The 23,920-nt window shown below is 47.8% G+C and overlaps 1 protein-coding gene across 12 annotated transcripts in view; it reads right to left on the minus strand.

The window, feature by feature from the left end:
* ARMC9 (armadillo repeat containing 9) overlaps positions 1–23,920 on the minus strand; it is a 139,057-nt gene that overhangs the window by 85,139 nt on the left and 29,998 nt on the right. For all 12 annotated transcript variants that reach the window (XR_012332944.1, XR_012332942.1, XR_012332943.1 and 9 more), the window contains 4 exons: positions 20,717–20,815; positions 10,154–10,188; positions 7,088–7,199; positions 3,957–4,049 (listed from right to left, as the gene is read on the minus strand). Coding sequence is in view for 9 of the 12 variants with exons in the window: in XM_033859555.2 (XP_033715446.1) it covers positions 3,957–4,049; positions 7,088–7,199; positions 10,154–10,188; positions 20,717–20,815 (339 nt within the window). In the remaining 3 variants the exon portion in view is untranslated. The remainder of the gene's footprint in view (positions 1–3,956; positions 4,050–7,087; positions 7,200–10,153; positions 10,189–20,716; positions 20,816–23,920) is intronic.

The raw sequence follows: 23,920 nt of genomic DNA on the forward strand, positions 1-23,920 counted from the left end.
TGAGGAAATCTCCCAGAAAGTGGAACAAAATGAAAAACATGGAAAATATGAGAAAAAAGATAGAGAACCAGTTCAAGAGGCCCAACATTCAGAAAGAATGAATAGAGAAAACAAGAGAGGAAATCATCAACAAAACAACTCAAGAAAAGTTCCCAGAACTAAAGTTGTCAGATTGAAAGGGGTCACAAAGTGCCCAAAACAGTGAATCAAATACACATCATGAAAGGCATCAATGGGAAATTCATTAACACTGGTGAAAAAGAAAAGATTCAACACGTTTCTAGAGAGAAAAAAACAGGTCACATACAAAGGGTCAGGAATTAGAATGGCTTGGGACTTTTCAACAGCAACACTGGAACCTAAAAGACAATGAAGCAATATCTTCAAAATTCTGAAGGATAATTATTTACAACCCAGAGTTCTATACAAAGAATAACGATATTTTCAGACATACACAGTCTTGAAAAATATACTCCCCATCCATCCTTTTTCTAGAAGCTATTAACTAAAGGCCTCACCAAGAAGACAATACGGAATATTGGAAACAGAGACCTAATTCAGGAAAGGGCTGCAAGGAATCAACATACGTTTGGTGAAAAGAGATTTCTGGAAGGCAGCTGTGCCCCAGATGTGGAGGGCCACCTGAATGACTGACTCAAGAGAGTAACATACCAAAGGCTGTCATCCCCAAGATGCCTATTGCCACTGTACCATATTCATTTAGGTAAAATTTTTATTGAAATATAACATCCATACAGAATATTGCCCAGACCATGAGTGTGCAGCTTGATGACACGTGGGTAACCGGTAGTCAAATCAAGAAACAGAACACTGGGCTTCCCTGGTGGCGGAGTGGTTGAGAGTCTGCCTGCCGATGCAGGGGACACGGGTTCGTGCCCCAGTCCGGGAGGATGGGCCCGTGAGCCATGGCCGCTGAGCCTGCGCGTCCAGAGCCTGTGCTCCGCAACGGGAGAGGCCACAGCAGTGAGAGGCCCGCGTACCGAAAAAAAAAAAAAAAAAAAAAAGAAAGAAACAGAACATTACCAAAGCCCCGGACGCCCTTCCGGGGTCCCTTTCCAAATCAAGGGCAATATCTCTCCTGGCTTCTTATATCGTAGGTTAGTTCTGTCCATTTTTAAATGTTTTAATAAGTAAAGTCATGCAGTATGTATTCTTTTATGTCTGACTCTTTCATTCAGTATTATGTCTGTGAGAGTCATCCGTGTTGTATGCTGTGTGCTCCTTCCCATTGCTCTAGACATCTCATTTTACAAATATATCCCAGTTGAGTTATCCATTCTACTCTTGATGAGACATTTGGGTTATAGCCAGTGTTTTGATTCTTATAAATAGTGCTGCTATGAGCATTCTTACACATCTTTTAGTTGAACGTATGGACACATTTCTGTTGGGGTTATACTGAGGAGTGGTTCTGCTAGGACACAGACGATGCGGTTTTAGCAAATACGGCCAGAGATCCAAGGCAGTGCACCATGTAACATATTTTCAAATAGAGTGCAAACTACCTGGGTAAGGTGAGCCCAGAGTCATCCACACTTGGATACCCCTGCCCTTGTTCTGATGAAGCTCCAGCTCCCCCATTCACACCCTGCTGTGTGGATCAGCTGTGGAAAGTCTTTTCATCCCCACAGAAGTGTTCGCATGTGATCAGCTCCTGAGAACTAGAAGTAGACGAGGCAAGCTTAAAAACCCAGATTACAGAGCGGCTCACCATTCCCCTTGGCCATACACATTGCTGCTGGATAACCAGCACCTGGCCTACCTTTCAGCCCTGCCAGAGGCCCTGTGCTTCCTGGGACTCTGTCCTGACTTTGATTACCAAGGTCCCCAGAGGGGACCATTAAGAGCCCAGGGAAGCTACGCCTGATTATAATCCAGCAATTTTATTCATGTCATCTTCCCCTAGGTGCCTTCATCTAACATGGGAACAGTACCCTTTCCTTGCAGAGCAAGGTCTGTGCTTGCTACTCAGCAAACCCCAAATCAAACACTATATTATTCAGGGTACACATGCAAATGAGGACCTACCAAGAAAAGCAAGGAGCCGACTGAGACAAAGTGAGGGTGTGCACACTCATGTTCAATGCAGCATTACTTACAACAGCCAAACGGCAGAGGTAACTCAAGTGTCTGCTGATCAATGGATAAACAACACGTGGGAGATATATATATATCTCTCTCTATATATATATCTCTCCCAATTTATTTTGGTGTCATGGTGACACGGCACCCATGTTTCCCAAGGAGTTCTCCTGCTCTGCAGATTCTCTGACATCTTAAGGTAACTCCAGCTCATTCCTTATTAAAAAAAATAAATAAGCGATAGCAATTAAAAATAATGACCTGAGGAAGATATGACATCTTCAGTGGCTATAAAGATTTCGGCATTTTGACAAATATCATATATCACAAAACCTAAGACACCTTTCATGGGAGGACATATTATTTTTTTTATATATAACCAAGAAAGAAAAAAGCACTGCAAGGTAAACTGTAACAGGCCATCGGCTATTAGATACACCCCAGTTTCGGAAATGCTAAAATGGGGGGAGAAATTACATCTTAGATTCAATGAAATATCACAGTTCAGAAAGAATCAGTATTGAATTCACTCTTTGAATTTGAGTTCGTTAAGTCATGACAGTATATTCTTCAGCTGCTTCGTGTCTTATAGGCTGGTTTCCGTGCCATTACAAATACCAACAGAAAAAAAAAGGAAAAGAAAATAAGAATTTGAGGGACTATTTTTCATACTTAACTGTTTCATGGGAACAATACGATTATGTACAAAGAAGAAACTCAAAACCCTTAAATGTTGTCGCCTGTGCACACAACAGATTACGCGCAACAAGCTTTCTCCGGGGCTGTTTCATCAGCGATCCTAAGAGGTATTGATACTGCACTCAGGGCACACACTGTGAAGCCTAACAGTAGGGAGATGAAGTTTTTAGAGCATTTTGGATGAAACTGAAATAATGAGATGCAGTATCTTCTCTGCATAGGGCATGTTCAAGCTGTCGATCCTCCTTCGGTAGGAGGCCAGGTGCTGAGAACCCTGGGGAAGAGGGATGCGGAGGCGGGAGGAGGACTCCTCCGAGCTGGGCCCTGGGTTAAGTTCTCCCCACGCGTGACCACATGCAGCCATCCCAACAACCTCACGAGGCAGGTGATGGCCCCTTCTTGGTGGTGGAAATCTCCCTGAGACTGAGAAATTTGCTTAAGGGTGTCTGGCCAATAGTCGGTGGGGCAGAGATTTGAAACCAGTTTATCTCCCTCTAAACCCCATACTCTTCCCACTGCACCATTAGACCTATCTGGTCCAAAGCTATATACAAAGAGTGTTGAAGACACTTTTTTTTTTTTCAGTACGCGGGCCTCTCATTGCTGTGGCCTCTCCCGTTGCAGAGCACAGGCTCCGGACGCGCAGGCTCAGCGGCCATGGCTCACGGGCCCAGCCGCTCCACGGCACGTGGGATCTTCCCGGACCGGGGCACAAACCCATGTCCCCTGGATCGGCAGGCAGACTCTCAACCACTGCGCCACTAGGGAAGCCCAAGACACTTTTTAAGTCAGGCCCAGATGAAAACAATTTGAATCTGCTTACCTGCCTTGCCCCTTGTAAGTCATGCTGAGTTTTCAGGACTCATGATAAGCAGTGGGGTGAGAGAAAGAGCGGGGAATTTGAGAAAAGGAAAAATGGCAGAAAAGGGCTGCAGAGTTGAATCCAGCAGTACTAACTTGTTTAGGACTCTGCATTGGAAGTGAAAAGTGGGCCAGTGTCCAGGGTGGACAGCAGATTTCGGAAGCTAACAGAAGCCCCAGGCTGACATACAGTCACTACGATGAAGATATGCATAGAAATGAAAGCCTCCTCCTTCTGAGATCCTTCCCAGAAATGCAGGCCCTGGCTGGGCGCTGGCCCCTCTCTCACCCACCTGGCTATGGCTGTGACAGTCCAAGAGGTCGTTGCTGATGTAGGCCTGCAGAACGGTCTCCCTCTGCTCGCCAGGGTGCGATGTGGTCAAGCGCTAGAATGAAGAAAAACAAGGGCAACAGGACCCAAGTGTCGATGTGGAGGAAACTGTTCCCGCAGCTGGCAGCACCAGTGACTATGCATTTCACCAAACAAGATGAGTAATACCCAGCCGGGTAGCCAACCAGCCAACCAGCCAGTTAACAAAAAATTACAACATACTTCTGGATGGGCGATGCAGGAGTCAACTTACACACGTAACCTCCAGAGCAGTGAAGGACTGTACTGGACTGGACTGTAAGGGAGCAGATAAGAGACAGCACACCGATGCCTGCAGAGGGCTTTTTTTTTTTTGCCGTAAGTGGCTCAAGAGTTGGTACCCGAAGGACGAGCAGACTATTGGGCAGCACGGGGGGATGTGAGCGCAGTGGGGGCTGGGGACGTGTGGTCCAGCTGAGGGGGGTGTGAAAACACAGGGTGCCTTTGCGTGGTGCCCGACGGGGGGGCCGTGAATGAGCGCCAGGCGCACAGAGCAGACCCATCCCACAGGGGCCAGCACAGCAGCACTGCGGCTACTGCGTGTGCGTGCGCGTGCGCGTGTGTGGCACCCCTGGCACCGCCCTCCTTGCATACGGTCCTCTCTTCCCCCAGGGCCTCCCTCCTTGGCCGCAGTGGGTCCCACCTCTCCGGGACACCGGCCTCTCAGGACCTCCACCTTTGGGTTCCGGACAGTCTGCTGCTCTTCCCGCCTTCTCACCCATGGGCTTTACACGGTCACAGGGGCTGCCGCCCTTCTGGTGAGTTCGGAGGCTACTGCTGGGCTGGGGTGGAGGGGTGAGGGGCTGGAGGGGTCTCAGACAGAATTACAAGGATCTCTTTATTTTTCCTGCTTGTTCTATGACATTCATTCAGCAAAGGAACATCCTGTCTCGCCAAGAGGCTTAATAGTATGGACCGATAGCAAGTGCCCGGCGGATAATCGAAGAACCAAAGGGAGGCTGGTAACTGGAGCAGCGGCAAACCTCCGGGCAGGGACAGCCGCTAGCGGTTACTCACGCCACCCACCCACTCTAGTCAACAGAACCAGAGCAGACACAGTGGCCCCAGGACTCTCCCTGCTGATCCTGGAGCGTCCTCAGAGCGCTCCTCCAGACCACATTCCCGGAAGCACTGCCAACCGTCAGAGTGCAAGTGCTTCCCAGGGAGATGGGGAAATCACTCAGAGGCATTTGGACGTCAAGATAACCTGAAATTTGGAGATCCATGAAGGGGTTTGACGCTATTTCAAGGTGAATTAGAATAGATTGTTCAGTTAAAGAGTGAACCAGGGACTTTCCTGGTGGCCCAGGGGTTAAGAATCCGCCTGCTGATGCAGGGGACACGGGTTCGAGCCCTGGTCCGGGAAGATCCCACATGTCGCAGAGCAACTAAGCCCGTGCGCCACAACTACTGAGCCTGTGTGCCACAACTACTGAGCCTGCGCTCTAGAGCTGCATGCCACAACTACTGAAGCCTGCGCGCCTAGAGCCCGTGCTCTGCAGCAAGAGAAGCCACCGCCATGGGAAGCCCACGCACCGCAGCGAAGGGTAGCCCCCGCTCGCCACAACTAGAGAGAGCCCAATAAATGAATAAACTGTACTCCAATAAAAATTAAAAAAAAAAGAGTGAACCAGTGTTGACTTAGGCCAGCAGTTCTCAAAATGTAGTCTGGGGAACCCTGGGGATCTAGAAGGGTTCCCCATACTACACTTGGAGAGTCCCTTCAGGGTAGTCTAGAAGGTCACAATTATTTTCATAATAATACTAAGGCATGTTTTGCCTTTTTAATGATCAACCTCTCAGAGGTCATATGAAGCGTGATAGATACTGTGACAAACTGAACGTAGAAGCAGAGATGAGGATCCAGCTGCCCCCATTAAGCCAGACATTAAAGAAATTTATAAAAGTGGAAAACAATGTCAGTCTTCTCACTAATTTTTTTTTTAGTTTGGAAAATAGTTATTTTTCATAAAAAAATATGTTATGTCCTCAGTTTATTACTGTTCATCTTAAATGAATTAATAAATATATATTTTACGTTTTCTCAGCTTTAACTTCTAATACTGTGAAATTTTGGTAGATAAAATTCACATAAACAAAGCTCTTTGGGTTCCTCAGTAATTTTTGACAGTGTCAAGAGGTCTGGGACCAGAAAGCTTGAGAACCACTGCCTTAACTGTGATCAATCTGAAAACTGGCGAGAAAAGCAACCATTTATTTATTTAAACGAAGGCTTTTTTTCTTTTTTTTTGGCTGTGCCGCGTGGCTTGCGGGATCTTAGTTCCCTGACCAGGGATCGAACCTGTGCCCCCTGCAGGGGAAGCGTGGCGTCCTAACCACTGGACCACCAGGGGATTCTCAGAAAAGTAACCATTTAGATTACACTCTATTTTCCTTAAAGACTTGTTAATAAGTTTTCACCCTTGATGCCTGCTCGTGTGGCTGCGCGGGAATACCTAAATCCAGAGGTGTCTGCGGGGGTGAGTGTGAGCGGGACTCGTGCTCTAAAACACCGACGCCACCAGCTGTGAGTCTGGCTCAGGACCAGGGAAGGACCAGATGCCAGGACGTCTCCGGGGCCTTGAAACTACATGTACCAAATCATCATGTATCAAATCATCGAGTGAAGGCAATGGCAGCTGTGACGTCAACATAGGGGTTTTTTAAAAGAGACCACAGTGATGTTCAGAAGCTGCTTTTCATTTGCACTCTTGGTGTCAGCAGGAAGCATGAAGAAAGATTTTGAGAAGATGGGTTAAAAGATACAGGCAAGGCAGCCAGCCAAGAAAACCAGCATGGTCTTTTTTTTTTTTTTTTTTTTTTTTTCCTCGGTACCTGGGCCTCTCACTGTTGTGGCCTCCTGTTGCAGAGCACAGGCTCCGGACGCACAGGCTCAGCGGCCATGGCTCACGGGCCCAGGCGCTCCGTGGCATGTGGGATCTTCCCGGACCGGGGCACGAACCCGTGTCCCCTGCATCGGCAGGCGGACTCTCAACCACTGCACCATCAGGGAAGCCCCCCCTTTTTTTTTAACTTCAAGAAAAAGGTACTTACCCAGCGCAGAGCCTGCAACAAAAAGGCTTTCAAGCGGTCACTCCCCAAAATCAAATCCTTCTTCAGTTTCTCATAATCCAAGGAGGGCAGTAATGGGACATCCTTCAATTTCCTACTCAGCAACACAAGTTCAAAGAGAAAGAACAGAGCAAAAGGGCGTGTTCATCACACCTCCTGAGTATCATGACAGTCTCATCTAGAGCTGCTCTGACACGCTGGACGGGCAGTGGCCCACCTGCTCTCTGTGCTCCTCGCGTTAACTCCAGGCCTCCACCAAGAGGGCTGGGTTCCAGGCCCCCCACCCCAGCTTCAACGGGCTCAGCTCTGTCTCTTCTGTTGCATGTACCAGGGTCTATATAACACTTTTCCTAAAACAAGGAGTCTCGGCCTAATGGGATTAGATACCACCACGTTCACAATAGGCCAGGGCTCCGCACCACGGGGATGAAATCACCTTGGAGGCATCATAGAATCCTGAGGTCTAGTTAGAATCCTGAGCAAAGTCCAAAGCCTATTAGTTTCAGCAGGCTACCCTAGGGTCCTCCCTAAAAACCTGAAGCCACTGTCCCTCTCAAGCCTGACGGACTGGCTTGGGGGGATGTGAAGGACAGAACAGGGGTCAGAAAACAACTGTGACGACGAGGCGCACAGCTGACCATCCAGGAGGTAGGAGGGTGTGGCCAGGAAGCAGCAGTGGGGACGTGCCAGTGAGACAGGCAGTAAGTAGGGCAATTTGCAAACCCTCCTCAGGAGGACTCTGAGTCAGACCTCAGGCGAAGGCAGGTTTCAACTAAGAGAGACCGCTGTTCAGAGATCCACACGGTGCAGATGACCCAACACCTGCATCTGGCTGGCCAGAAACAAAAGGGACCACCTCAGATGCCTTGTCACTAAAACAAGTATCTTCACATTCTGTTTTGTTGAATAGAAGAAGATTGGAGTGTATAGAAAAATGGAAAACTGAATGAGGTCTGCACTGTCTCCACGTTAATTTCCTCGTTTTGCTGTTGTCCTACAGTCAGATAAGATGTCATCACCTTATCTGAGACACTGAGGGACTCAGCTTCCTATGAAGCTATAATCATTTCAAAATAAAAAAACTAAGAACAAAACAAAATATGATTCTTCTAATACTGTGCAGAGAATATTAATATTAAATGAGAATTCATGAAGAATTGAGTGAAAAGACTGAAGCTGTAGGGTTTCATTTGCTTTTAAGGGTGGAGTAAAAACTGAGCTAATACCTCTGGGAGGTAGGATTTGGGGCTCTCTAAATTTTCTTCTTCATGTTTCTATAGACTCAAATTTTCTATAATGAGCATGTATTACTTACATTATAGGAAAAAATTACATGCTAGTTTTTTTTTTTGGCCACGCCACGCAGCTTGCAGGATCTTAGTTCCCCGAGACCATGGATCGAACCCGTGCCCTCAGCAGTGAAAGCACACAGTCCTAACCACTGGACCGCCAGGGTGTTCCCTTAAGGTTAGTTTTTAAAAGAAAAAATGAGATCCTCTTATAGGGCCTGGAAGAAAAAGCCAGAAAAGAGGGCATCGAATGGGGTCTCAGTTAACACTCCTGGGGAGGAGCGTCAGAGTCTTCTATTTAATATGGCAAATAGTAAACCTCTGTTCATGGTACATTGATTATTTTGATTTTTTTTTCCAGAGGCAGATACTATTGTGAGTTTAAAAATGAATACAAATACTTTAAAAAATTCCAATTATAAATAACTGGTCAGTATTCTTCAAACGTGTCAAGGCCTCGAAAGACAAAGACTGAAGAATGATTTCAAATTAAAGGAAACTAAGACATGACAAGACTAACGTGTGATCCTGGACTGAACCTCAGACCAGAGAAAGTACATAATAGAACAACGGATAGAATGTGAATAAGCCCTGCAGACTAGAGGACAGGACTTTTTCAGCATTAATTTTCTGATTTTGATAACTGCACTGGGCTTGTGTAAAATATTAACACTGGGGAATCTGGGTGGAGGGTATGTGGGAATTCTTTGTTCTATTTTTGCAACTCTGAAATTATTTCAAAATGAAAAAAAGTTTTCATTTAAAATGCAAACAGGCTCTTTCTCTAGACAAAAAAAGTTCCATTTGTAAAGCCAAGTTTGATAATGTTCTATAGCTGGGCAGCTTCTACTCAAAGGAGGAAAAACGGTCATATATGTTTGGGCCATATTTACTTGCCAATAATGGCAATATTACTAGGTTGCTCGGCTACCCCCCATTTCTGTGGTCCAGCCACTCTCCCACAGTCCATGAGGAAACTGAGGTACAGACAGGTTATAAAAGTGGTCCAAGGTCACAGAGCCGGTGGCAGAGGGGGGTTTGAACCCTGGCAGTCCGTGCTCATAAGCACTGCATTCCACAGCCACCATCTGAAGTGAACAGAGTGCAGGGTTAATGTCAGACTCGGGCAAGACCGAGGGAAGGAGGAATGTTGTATCGACCGCAGGTGTCTTGGTAATATCATAGCACCCTCCAATCCCCACCACCACCCAAGGCTGGCTCAGAGGGTCACCAGAACCCACCCTAGTCCTCGTGTCCATGCCAAAGGTTCTCAACTTCCCTGCTAGTGCAACACCTATGCCTGGTGAAGCCCCCGTGCCTCAGACACCCCCACGGGGGACAGCCTAACTGACTTGGATAGGAACGCCCCAGCACACACAGAGCTATCCTGTGGCCCTGGTCACAATGTGACTCAGGAGAGAACATAAAATCTAGACATTGCCACGTTCTGTGGACCGCCGTACGACAGTAGATTAAACTGATTTCTATAGACTATTATAGGAACAATTCAACAATTTCTTCCATTCGATGCTACCTCACCAACGTAAATAGAATTGACTTTAAAAGATACTTTTGTAAGTATTTTATAAGTATTACTTATGATTACTGGTATTTCCTTTAATACCCACATGTAGCTCCAGCTTAATCAAAGGAATTCGTCTAAGCGAGGCAGTTAAGAGCTTTTATTAAAACTGTTTCGAATTTCAGTTTTACCCATAGCTATTCCCCTTAATAACAATTCCTAAGAGTAGTTACTTACACGGGTGCCAAGGAGGCTCTTAACATGGTTGAAGCCTGAGGGGGGAGGGGGAGAGAAGGAAAGAGATCATGTTAGACATTGACAGCAATGCATTAATCCCAAATCACTGTAACGGCACAGAACCAACGGATTTGCAAAGTGTTTCATCCACCAGGATTCTCCAACCATAATCGTATATGATTTAAAAATTAGCCCAAGTCCAAGTTTAGTAATACCCTACTGATGCATTTCCCAAGCTGCCCACCTTTGGCTTGTTGCTACTCCACTCCAAGCAGCAGTCTATAAGAAAACGGGTGGGTTCGCCCTGACCAAGCTCCCAGAGGAACTTAAAGCTGCCTAGTCAAAGACATCATAAAGAACAAAAGCAGTGAAAATCAGTTTATTATCCTGGTTTTCTTCTTTATTAAGATTTTATCTTTGAGTATACAAATAACACATGCACTTAGCACCAAGTCGCTCTAGAGGTGTTTATGGAAAAAATTCACGATCCCCCTCCCACCCTACTCCCTTCTAATCCTGCCTATAGGCCAAATCACTGCCTACTTTACGGGCACGTCCCATTTATTGTTTTGTTTTTGCTACTACAGCAACGTGGTATTAAGCATGTACTAAAATAGAGAAACCACCAAATGCTGTGAATGACGCTTGTTTGGATGGACTCAAACCAACCGTAAAAGACATTTTGAGAAAACACGGGAAATGTGAAAATGGACTGCACTGGTATTACATGATACTAAGGAATTAGTATTAATTATGTTCAGCACTGTGGTTACGTTTTTCGTTTTTTGAAGCCCTTATCTGTTAGAGATGTATATTGAATTATTTATAGGTAAAATGATAGAATGTTTGGAATTTGTCTAAAAGAACTCTAGGGGACAAAAGGAAGTAGAGGCGAAGAGAGGAAGTCTCAGCCGTCTGTGCAGCCCTTCCCGAAGGGGCAGGCAGTAGCGCTCAGTTCCCTCTACGTCACCACAACCCTCGAACGGAACATTATCCACGCTGATCATATTGAACTGTGATCATTTTGCAGCCATTTCTGTCTCTTTCTCCTTTAGCAGACACGGAGTTTCACAAGGGCTGGAGATATAGCACCTGCATGTCCCCAACACCTGGCACAGTACCTGGACCACAGAGCCACTCAATCAACATTTATTTGTTGAATGCATGAATGAAGACTGACTTCCAAAAGTGGGCACTCCAGAATACTTGACTGATTTACTAAATGTAATAAATCGGCCACGTTCTCAACTGCTTCCCTTCGCAGTATTTACAGATCCCCGTATTCTCACCTTGAAGACCGAAAACCCTGCTTTTAAATGGTTCATGACCATGTATGATCTTGTAACTTTTAACCTTTGACTTTTCCTTTTCTTTTTTGGCCACACTGTGCAGCTTGTGGGATCTTAGTTCCCCGACGAGGGACTGAACCCACGCCCTCGGCAGTCAGAGCTCGGCGTCCTAACCACTGGACTGCCAGGGAATTCCCTTTCCTTTCTTTTTTTTTTTTTTTAAAACCCTTGACTTTTTAAAAATTAATTACTTGTTATTCCTGTTATTGGCTTAAACAGCAAGGAGCTCAGAACATTGTTTGAAATGTCATCTAAATGACTTGTCTAACACATTAAGGGGATCAAGGAGCCAGTAATGTGGTCAATGAAGGACACAGCCATAGTAAAACACTCGCATAATATATACACAAGAGAAAAATATTTTAAAGTTAGTGATATTGGCTACTTCATATTTCCACAAATAAAATTCATTTACATACAACCCCCTTTTTTCATAATTAAGAAAATGTTCTCGGGCTTCCCTGGTGGCGCAGTGGTTGAGAGTCCGCCTGCCGATGCAGGGGACATGGGTTCGTGCCCCGGTCTGGGAAGATCCCACGTGCTGCGGAACGGCTGGGCCCGTGAGCCGTGGCCGCTGAGCCTGCGCGTACGGAGCCTGTGCTCCGCAGCGGGAGAGGCCACAACAGTGAGAGGTCCGCGTACCGCAAAAAAAAAAAAAAAAAAAGAAAAGAAAAGAAAGTGTTCTCTATCTTTTAAAACACTGATTTTTTTCTCTTTTGCTAAATTCTATATCATTCTATTTGCCCTGTGAAGAAAGTAATTGAAAAGCAGTAATAACTGACCCTTTCATGAGAAGAGCCAGTATGTTAAACAGTATTGAGACTTTACTATTCAATCAAGTAAATAAAATTTTTCTTTTAAAGCGGGCAATGAGCCGAGGGGAGAATGGCCCAGCCTGCTCCTAACGGGGAGGAAGGTGTGGTATTTCATTCAGTAAGTACTGGCTGCCCACAATCTAACAGGCCTTTGCTAGGCACCGCTGAAATCGGTGGGCAAGGCAAAAGCCCTCTTCTCAGAGAGCTTGCAATCCAGTGGGCAGAATCAATGATCAAATAAATCTCCGTGCCTCGCCTGCAAGATGGTGGCAATGCTATACCAGTGGGTGCAGATGCCAACGAGGGCGCACGGAAGTCAGCGTAGCTTCCCCTCTCTTCTGCCTGTCCACGCTGAGCTCCCAGTGCTGACGGGGATGCTAGAGCTGAGAGGTACTAGGCGTAAGTTATGAAGAAGTTGACCTTAACATTGACACCCAAGTATAAATTTGCCCATGGAATGGAGAACTCACAGTGGGTGACGGCTACCACTTCCTTCTTAGGTGGAGGCGTTAATAAGAATACTCGAACACTGAGGGGGCTGCTCTGATCTGTTGACTAACCTTTACCTTGGATTGGATTTCTAAAGGTCACTGCCACCAGCTGCGGGCGCTGCTCTGCGCGTAGGCGGGGTGGACACAGCTACGACAGTCTGGCTAAGGAAGAAAAGCCCCAGGAAGAGAAAGCTGGGAGAGGCCCCAGAATCATCATCAGCTGGAATAATTTCCCTCTCAAGGTAACTCTGGATTTTGAGTATGGACGACAAGCCCAGGGAGCACCCCCTCGCTAAGGAGGCCCTGACCGCAGCCCCAGTGGGCGCTGTGTGAGTTCCAGGATTCTACGCTGGCACTCAGAGTAAGGCCCCCAAGGCCTGGGGCACCAGGAGGAGGCCGGCGCCCCGGCCACGGCGGACGTGGGCGCAGAGGGGTGGCGCTTTCCACTGGGCAAGCACAGTGTGAACGTGTGGCAGCCCTTTCCGGGCACAGGTAGAGGCCAGTGGAACGAGGAACGTATGCACCTGTCAGTTAGTCACTGAGCGCCTGTGCCGTGCCGGGCTCAGGGCAGGGCTCTCTGCAACGCTTGGACGTGGGAGAACTGAACTGCTACCTCAGCCGAGAGTGAACACGCAGAACTACGGCCCCACCCCTTCCCAGCTGCAGGCAAGGAAGCGGAGCCCGGCCCTCGGGGTCATGGTGTGGGCGAGGGCGTTACTGGGGCCACACGAGCCTGGGACCACTCTTGGTGACAACAGCAGGATGAGGGGCTTTGCTAATGACGCATGACGTCAGGAAGCGTGCTTAGAGAAACCGGGAGGAGGTGTGATGTCGCGAGAGTGTCCCTGGGTCACGAGCGACTGGAGGTGGACTGGGTTGGCAGGGGCCTGTCACTGTGGGACTTCTCCAGGGAGTCTGGTGTACGGCTAAGGGTCGTGAATCTCAGTACCCAGCGTGTCTCAAACTTGTGACATCAACAGTTTGCTTGGGGACGGGGACATCCCATGGGACTGGCTTCAATGCACACACTTCGGGAACTGCTGCTCCACAGGAGCAGCGGGTGTGCGCAGCCCAGGGAGGGTCAGAAAGAAGGAGCCTCGCCGACACCAGCAGTGGCTGCGAGCCCCAGGGCGACAGGAAGGCCCCGCCTGGAGCCAGAAACCTCCTCGGACCAGGCTGGTCCACTGCCAGCCCTTCTTCCCCGGCCCCGCTCACGTGGGACTGACGCTGAACCCAGGTGCCGCCTGTGCAGTGCAGGACAAAGGCAGGACCCTTGTCAGGCGACCTCACGGGGAATGGTCACCAGGAGAGGTTAAGTCACCACTGCGGGAAACCTGAGGAAATGTGTGTCGGCCACGCGACAGAGAGGCAACAGGAGCCGGGGACCCAGAGGGACATCCCCGCCACATGGACAAGGGAGGCTGCTGTGGCCAGCTCTGTAACAGGAAGGGGTACGGACACAACTCGAAAACGCAGGGTTGTGACTGCAGAAGGGGAGCGCTGGAATGGAAAACTGTGCAAATGCGATCTGGAAGCGGCGCTATGTGTGCGCGTGGTGTGGGAGTGCCCAGTGTCTGAACCCTTGGCCTTGCCTCACCACCCACAGCCTGAAGGCGGCTGAGAGCCTGGGGCCGGGCAAGGTGCACAGCAATGCGCACACCTGGGGAGGTGCCAGGGGCTGGGGCGCTGGGGCTTCTTGGGTTTCTGAGACCCGAGTCAGGCCTAGAGAGACAGATGCGCATGAGATCATGGAGGGCTGGGGACTCCATGCTGAGCACGTCGGACGGGAAGCAATGACAGGTATTAAGCAAGGGAGTAACCAGATGGGATTCCTGTATGTACCTGAATCCTTCCTGAAGCCTGTGGGCATAAGTAAATAAATAAGACACAACCAGAAAGGTCACTCCAGCTCCCGTGTGAATGAGCCATCAGAAATCTAAGAGTTTTGAGACTGAGACCAGGCAGGAAATGTTGCTTTAAGCCAGGACAGAAAGAGGGAGAGCCTGAACAGACACAAAGCAACAGAGGCAGGGCAGGAGGGAGGAAGCCCGCCCAGATCCCCACGGCCACCTGAGCACAGGGCGGAGGAAAGGGAAGAGCCTCGGGCGACCCCCGGGGTTCCCTGGAGTGCCATTTGCTGAGACAGAAACACAGGAGGGAAATCACCCGTGTGGAGGAAAAGATGAGCCTGGGTTGGGACACGGAAAGTGTGACGTGCCTGTCAGACATTCACGGGGAGAAGGCCGGTAAGTCTGGGTTTGGAGGTCAGGGAAAAGGTCCGGGCTAATGGCACAGTTCCCCTCTGCCGATCACGGTCCTACCGACTGATGAGACCAAAGGTATTCAATCCTCACATCAGCAGGGTCAGTTCAGGTACGTGACAGGCACTGGTGTATGAGGTGTGGTAGGGAGAGGGGAACCAGGTGTGCAACTCCCCGTCCTCGATACACAGAGCACTGGGCCCAGAAAGGCTGCCTCGAAATGCAGTGGCAACATGGGGAAAGGGCAGGCGTCCTGCCAAGACTTAAGCAAGCCGCCTGAGGGAGAACGCCAAGGCTGAAGAGGCTGGACTTCATTTGCAGAGCCACAGTCCACACAGCAGGAAGCTTCGGGAAGTACCCTCCTTAGCAGAGCAGTGCCACAGCAAGGCTTCCTGAACATCGGCACGCGGCCACCTCCCCGAAGGGTCACCGCCACCCCCGCCACCCCCGCCACCCCCGCCCCTGCAGGTTTTCACTGCTAACAAAGATGGTTGATTCTGGAAGTAGATGCCTCCTAGGATTCACATGTCCTGCGTCTTTAATATATTTCATGCTATCACACTGGGAAGTACTGTAACTTGTATTTCCAGTGCGGCCTACCTGGAGTCGTGGAAGAAAGGGAGGGTTAATTCCCCAAAGAGCCATTTTCCCAATAAGGATGGGTTTAAATGGAAACTTTCCCATCCGATGCATCACAAACCTAGAGGCGCCACAGGGCGGGACTTGGGACTCAACCGGGGGCTGTGCTCAGTTTTCCACCTCGAGAGTGTCTCTGCATTCATGCTTGCCCACTGCAAACAGGGGGCTAAGGAGAGAAAGACATACCAAAGCACTTTTAAATGCTATTTGCAGCACACAAAGATGGACGCTGCATCATTAGAAAGAGCAAAAAACCGACAATGTCTGCCAGAGGAAGGGCTAAATGCACCATATTGTTCTCCAACTAAAATTCTGAAAGATAAGGGAAATACAAGTATGCTAAAGGGACAAGAAAGACTTTCAAAAATGTAGTTAAGTGAAAGGAGACAGCTGCAGAATGATATGTGCAATAAAATCTCAATTATATACAATTTTTAAAGGTCTGGAGGATGTATGTGAAACACAGTCAACACTTATCTGTGGAGGAAGGCGCGATGGGGTGCGTGTGAGGGAGGGAAGGGGTTTCTGCTTTGCTCCATTTACTGCTAAATTGTTGTGTATTTTCCAGCTAACATATTCTTGTATCCCTTGTATAACCTTAGAACACACAAAAAACCTCCCTCTTGTGCTCTGAGGAAGAAGTTTCTCCTTTTACTACTTATCACTAGATTCCTGATAATACAAAATCAGATTCATCTCAAATCCCAGCAAATAATGGGCCCCAGGGTTTGGAGCCTGACTTGGTAAGGACCGCGGCATGACAAACCTGGGGTTAGGGTGGTGACAAGCAGTCAAGCTGGAAGAGGCCACCCAGGAGAGCTCTCTTCTCAAGATTTAATCCATCATTATCAACCCTGGGAGCACGTGCATTTGACGCCCAGCTCTGATAATGCATCAGACTTCCGGACACAGTTACCTGGGTGGGAAGGAGGTAGGGTGGAAACACACTTCTTGTCTCCTCAGTGGGGTCCTCGGCCTCCACACATACACAGTCTTCACATATACCCCCCCAGAGGGGGTGACTTACTGGATTTGCACCGCCCCGCACCCGCCTCCTCTGGGCAGTGAGGCTGCGCAGAGAGCACAGCCCCAGTGGTAGGGGTGGAGCGGGTGGAGAGCAGGGGCTGGGCCACAGCTGTCCATGATGGGGGGTGGGGTGGGTGGGGTGGGGGGGATTGTTTCTTTAATTCCAGGGCTCAACAGTAGGTTACCCACCTGCCTACCAAAAAAAAAATCCACATTCTCCAACATAAGCTTTGTCAGAATCAGTGGCAACACCTCCAGCTCCTTTTCCCTTCATTCTATTGTTGTATTTTTCGATTGGTTCGGAACTCAGGGGGAAGAAGGGTCTTATTTACTGAGCCCTTCTGAACTTTCAACAGTGAACGAGGTTGCAGAGGGCCAGATTCTTAACAGCCAGATTTTAAAACCAGTATCAAAGGCACTAAACTTCGTAGCACCAGCCGTTTTCTGATGGGCTTCAGCCAGGCTCCTGTCAGTACAGTGAATTGAAACGCTCAAGCCCGAGGAGAAGCTGATCGAGGACCAGGCTAGAAGGAAGGCTGGTCCGTGCCTACCTATTTATCTTGAAACTGATGGCATCCTGTTTGGACTTCGGGTAGACTATATTCCCTTAAACAAATAAAAAAGCAATCTTCTTCCAAGTCCTAGATCCGATTGGCTCAGTCACCAGACATCCGATCTAAATTGTACCCTAATTTCCTCTTCATGCGTTATAAATCTGATATCATACATTAACGTTAGGCATGCCTAGTCAACTACAATATTCTTTTACACTTCCATAATGACCCCTCACCCACTTTTTATCACCTTATAAGAAAAATATACTAGGAACAATAAAAAATTGTTTGCAGTTTTTATGGCCTGTTATTAAGTCAATGACTCAAGTGGGGAAAAAAAAATGGTTGCGAGTTAAGGCAAACAGAGCACATCCTCTCTCCCGCGGTTTCTGAGGCTCACACTCTGTACCTTAGAGCCACCATAACAGGGAAGGATGGTAGGACCAGCCTCTTGACAAATGAAGGTAACTTCTAACGGGATGAAACAGCAGATACGTTGTTCCCCCATCCCCTTTTATATCGCTCCTTTTAAACATGACATCAGTTTTGTTCACGTGGCCCGTGGGATCTTAGTTCCCTGACCGGGGACTGAACCCGTGCCCCCTGCAGTGGAAGCGCGGAGTCTTAACCACTGCACTGCCAGGGAAGTCCCAACATCAGTTTTAAATATGCTGGATGCAGCACTCCGCCAACAGACAGGATTCTTGTATATGCAAGACAGGGTGGGGTTTTATAAACAAACCTGAAGAACACTAAGTATTTACTGAATTAATACATAAATGGAAGGGGTGGGGGGAATAAGTGGCCTTATTAGACACAGATCCTGCTATGCTAATTACTGCTAGAAAGCCATCATTTTTGGTGAACACACTCTATCCTTAGTGTTACCTTAGGTTGATGACTTACAGTTAAGCATACACTGGACACAGAGGGTCAACTCAGCCAGGCCACAGGGATGTGGCTTGAAGCCCCTCATCCTAGAGGGCCCACGAGGGAGTTACCTTTTCGAAACTCGGATGTCTGTGTGTGCTTTACTGACATTTTCAAAATAGTCGATTCGCTAAGATTCCTGTATGCTGACATCACTCCACCCACATCCTAAAGCATGGACTCCGCAGCTCCTGTCCATGTGTGGCACAGCCGACGCAGCGAAAGCCTGGCGGTGCACTTCCACGTGCACCCCGAGGACATAGTCAAGGACGCTGGCTCTTCACCACGTTACCATGTCCTTTCTACCAAGATCCACGAGAGGAACTCTCCGCAGGTCTTAGCACCAGAAAAATCCTGTGCAGCAGTTTTTTGACCTTCCAGTCCTCAAAAAAAAAAGGTACTTAGACTTGTTTTTAAATTGTAAGAGTAATATACCTACTTGGAAAAAGTTCACGGTCTAAAGGGCACATAGGGGACGTTGGTGGCATTGAAATGGTCTATTGTGGGCACATGTGATGGGCTCGTAGGCGTTCATTTTACTGCTGTGCTTCACAGGCTACATGCGTAGCACAAATGCCGTTTTAGATGCAGTGAATATCACCCTCTCTTCCTTTAGAAATAAGTCATGTAACTGTTTTTTGCACAGGCTACTGGGAAGCCCACAGCCAAATCTGAGCCTCGCTCCCAGGGGTACAGTAACTTAGGACATGCATTTTTTTTATCCTAGCCTGAGCCCGGGCTTACTTTTATTCTTCCTACCCTCATCTTCCTTTAAGCACAATTTCTTTTTTTCCCCCAGCATTACTGAGATGTAACTGACATACAACATTGTGTGAGTTTCAGGCATACAACGTGATAATCTAATAAATGTATATATTGTGAAATGATTACCACGAGAAGGTCAGTTAACACAGCTGTCACCTCTCATAGTTACCTTTTGCTGTTGTGAGAACATTTAAGATCTACTCTCTCAGAAACCTTCAAGTTCACAATACAGTATTGTTAACTGTAGTCCTCATGCTGCACATTACATCCCCAGACCTATTCATTTTAAAGCCAGATGTCTGTACCCTTTGACCAACATCCCCTCATCTCCCCCACTCCCTGGCGACCACCAATCTACTTTCAGTTTCTATGAATTCTAACCAAAATTTCTTTATTTTTATTTTCTATCTTTTCATTTCTCATATTTGTGTTTTCTCATAATAAGCTGCTTCAAATCTACTTGAGAATCAGGTAGGTTATTTTAATGCTGAAAAAGGCCTTGTTTATGAAGACCCTAGTATTAATGTGCAAACAATTAAAAGCTGGGGCTCTGACCCTCGGGGTTGCCTCAGGATCACCCGGTGCTTCCTTCCTAATTGCCCGGCTCCACACACACAGCCTCTGGACCAGGTGGCAGGTTGGTGTGCGCTCCCGGGACATGGGTTCAGGAACTCTGAAAACTTCCTCTGGAGACACAGCTGTACTCGTGCCCCTGGTTAAGAACCCGACTCAGCTCCACGTGCCTCCAGATGTGAGCTCTGCTAGGAAGGACACGTCACCTACGTGATGTCTTGGCCTGTAACGCCAACCTGAATCTGACCACAAGGAAACATCAACCACAGAAGGAGAAATGTCCTACTTTTAAAGAAGGGGAAGGACTGTCTTCTTTTAAAATGTCGATGTCATGAAAGTCAAAGAAAGAAAGACGGGGTGGGGGAGTGTTGAAGCTGAAAGGAGGCTAGAGAGACACGACAAATCAACGTAACACCTGAGCCCACACTCCGGGCACGGGGAAGGGGCTGCTGCAGAGGACGTTAATGGCTCCGCTGGCAAAACTAGGACATGCACAGTAGGTTAGTCAGGTGAAAATACTGCCTCGATATTAAATTTACTGAAGTTGACAATCACACGGTTATAGAAGAGAACATTGCTGTTAAGAAATGCACACAGCACTCCAGTATTTAGGAGCAAAGGGCCATAAACATATGTAATTTATCCTCAGATGGTTCAGAAAACATACTGTGTGTGTATGGGCGTGTGTGGAGAGAAAGTAAACAAACAAATGAGCAAAACGCTAGCAGGTGGTGAAAATGGGTAAAGGGTATACAAGTGTCCCTCGGGCAGTTTCTGCAGCTTTTCTGTACGTTTGCAATGATTCTAAGTATAAAGTTTAAAAAGATAAAAGGAAAGCCCGTCTGCCACCACACAACCCCAACACGGCAGTAATTTTTCAAACAGGACGAGGTTTCCTTCGTTTCCTACTGCCTTGCTGCCATTAGCGGCCCTGGGACCCAACAAGCAGCTCCGCCTGGAAGAGACAAACGCGCCTCCCCCGCCCCCGCCCCCAGGAGACCGCCTCCCAGCGGCCCAAACCACCCTTCCTTCTGGGAACGCACAGACCTCCAAAGCCCGCTGAGATGCAGACTCCGAATGTGTTATTTCCTCCTGTTCTCCCATTCTTTAAAGTTACGGGATTTTGACCCCTGGGGGCAGACCCGGGCGCAGAGCCTCACCGTGCCGGGCCTCGTGAAGTCCACGCTGCGCGCCAGGCTCTGCCGCATCTGGTTGCTGAAGAGGCGGACGCAGACGCTCTGCAGGTACTCGGGAGTGATCTGTCGGAGGACAGAGGATGGACGGCGGGTGAAAGGGGTGAGACATCCCCGGGGCCGTGAGAGGCACCCTAGCCAGTGTCGGAGCTGACTCTCAACAGCCTCTCCGAGGGCACAAAGGTGAGCTTTTGCTTTAACATCGCAGCCCTAGGGAGTTGAAGCGCTGCGCCTGACGCAAAAACTAACACGCTACTGGTGTGGTCACGGGATAGCACACTTTAAGTTACAGAACCCCACTTAACGTACTCCTGCTGTCATGTAGAATAAACCGATTTCTCTTTTTTCTTTTGGCTGCACAGGGCGGCTTGGGGGATCTCAGTTCCCTGACCAGGGATTGAACCTGTGCACTCAGCAGTGAAACTGCAGAGTCCTAACCACTGGACCGCCAGGGATTTCCCGTCAAATAAACCGATTTTAAACCATTTTTTGTTAATTCAAGCAACAAAGTCACTGGGTGGCCATAATGTGATGGAAAGAAAGCCGGACTGAAAATCTGAAGATCTGGGCTCAAGCAGCGGACTCGAGAAAATCAGCAGCTCTGCCTCCTGCTTTCCTGACCTGTCGGATGAAATGAATGAGGCCACGGCTCTGCGTCACGGGGAGGGGGGTAAATGAGATCAAGGGAGAGCCTAGCACATGACAGATGGCTCAGTAAGCGCTTACTGAATGAGTGATGGAGACACTTTCTACACTATCCAGCACTAGACAACAGGAGGCTGGGTTACTGCTGCTCAATGCCGCGGCATCATGGCCTCTTCCTTCAGCACCTCTCATGCCTCTCTCATTAGGTACCGTGATTCAGGATGGACATCCAGCGTCTAAGGTGGTAATCTCTGAAACGTTTTCATCTTATGTCTTTTCTTTTTATAGGGGTAACATGTGCTCATTTAAAAGGTAACACAACCTCTCCCCAGCCCCACCCCACAAGCCAATCCCTGGAGGTAACTACTCTTAACAATTTTACCCCCTTCCAGACTTTTTCCTGTGCCTGATTGTGAGAGGGAAGCTCCTTTTCCCCAGCCTCACGATTCCATGTGCTGAACTTCCATATGGTAATGTAACTGGCTCTCTTCCTACCCCTCACTCATTCGTCCCCACAAGAGGAAGACAACTCAACTGGATGGTGAGTTGGAAAGAGCCAGAACACTGGGCTAGACCCTTTTGTCTCCCTGTGGTCCTCCTGTCTGTCCCCTTGAAACATCTGGTCTGTTTCGGCCACCAGAAAGACTGCCCCTCTGTGCCAGATGTCTCTGGTCATCCCTCGACACTCAGCTATAAGTGACTCAGACAAATAAGGGCCCCATCTCAAGGCTGTACCTCCTACATTATCCTGAGCCCATTTCCTCTGAATTCGCACAGCATCAAAATTTAATCATCCATTTTTCATCCTGTGCATTTAACCTTTCCTTGTAAACCTGTTCCTTCCCTACAACCTAGAAACATGTCCAAATACATTTAATATTTTAAAAATACCTTCCCTTTTCTCCTCCCTAGGCCCTCATCTATCAACCACCCTCTCAGTGTTCTTCCTTCACAGCCAAGGTCCTTGAAAGAATAGCCAACGTTTGCCGCCTGCCCTTCACTTTACCTTTCAACACACCACAGTCGAGCCCCCATCTGAATCACCCCAAGGAAACTCATGGCAAAGGCCTTCTAAGTGTCAGAAACACTGGACACTTTTCCGTCCTGGACTTCTACAGTTTTCTGTGATTTTTGAGACTTTGGATCAACCCCTTGCTCCTGAAACTGTTTCCTCTTTTGGCTGATACTGGAACTGATACCAGACCCAGCCCTTTAACAAGGAAATCTGATTCTGTCACTCTCTTGCTTAAAAAAAGTGAGTGAGAAAAGGACATGAATAAACAGTTGACTAAAAGACAAATATATAAATGGCCAAAAAACATATGAAAATATATTCAGCCTCATACATGACTAAAGAAATGTAAATTGAAACATTCAGAATACCAAGTTTTACTTAGCAAACTGGCAAAAATTTCAACGTATAATCATGTCCAGTGTTGGCAAGTGTGTGGAGAAACAGATGCTCTGATATGCTACTGGGGGTGGGGGGTGGGTAGACATTGCTGAAATCTTTGGAGAAATAATTTGGCAAAACATCTCTCAAAGTTTTAATGCCCATAACCTTTGACCTAGCAATTCCATTCTTAGGCTCTTATCTTACCTATATTCAAAGGTAGACAGCATATACAAGGATGCTCATTATAACAGTTTTTGTTATAGCAAACAAAAAAATCTAAATGTTCCTCATCAGAGATCTGATGAATTATGGTTCACCCTTGCAGTGGAATAATAATGTACAAGCATCAAAAAGAATGAAGTAGGTGTGTGGTCATGTGGAAAGATCTCCAAGATATATTGAAAGTGAAATAGCAAGCTTGGGAAGAGTAATGGGTCACAAGATCCCAAGTAAGTATGTGCATACCGTACACACACGCACACACGTGCACACACAATGCACATGCACAGAAGTGTTCTGAAATAATACACAAGGAAGTGTTAATCTTGAATGTCAGTAAGAAAATGAGACTTAGGAATTGTGTGTGGAAGGGGCCTTTTGCTCCTAACCATATACTCCTCTGAGTTGTTTCAGTCTTTTGCCAAGAGCACGTATTTCTTTTACATGAAGAACAAGCTAGTTAAGATTCCAGCTTTCCACCGTAGGTGTGGGGCGGCTGGTGAGGGTAGACACACTCGCTTTTGGAGACGGGAGCAGCACCCTACCCGAGGTTAAGAGCCAGTCTGGGTTGCAAGCTAGTGAAGGGTGGCCAGCGCGTGATCACTGAATGGGAGCCCGAGCATCGGCCTGCTCCGAGGCTGTGCTGCGGCAGGGGCAGAATTTGAAGTCCAAAGGAACAAGGGCAGCCATCAGCTTGGGCCCTGAAAACCTGGGCCTCCCACATTTGGTGTAGAAACACCTTGTGCTCAGTATCAGAGGGACGTTCTTACCAATGAGAGCCAAGAAATGGATTTTCTGGGACCGCGTGGACTGGCATTTCTGGTGTCACTAAGTTCATGAGTTTTCTTGTATTGTCCCTTAACCAAAAGGAGCTTTTGTACTTTTAAATATTGTATAAGTGTGTTCTTGGG

The sequence above is a fragment of the Tursiops truncatus genome, chromosome 7, assembly GCF_011762595.2.
Source record: "Tursiops truncatus isolate mTurTru1 chromosome 7, mTurTru1.mat.Y, whole genome shotgun sequence".
NCBI classification, from domain to species: domain Eukaryota; kingdom Metazoa; phylum Chordata; class Mammalia; order Artiodactyla; family Delphinidae; genus Tursiops; species Tursiops truncatus.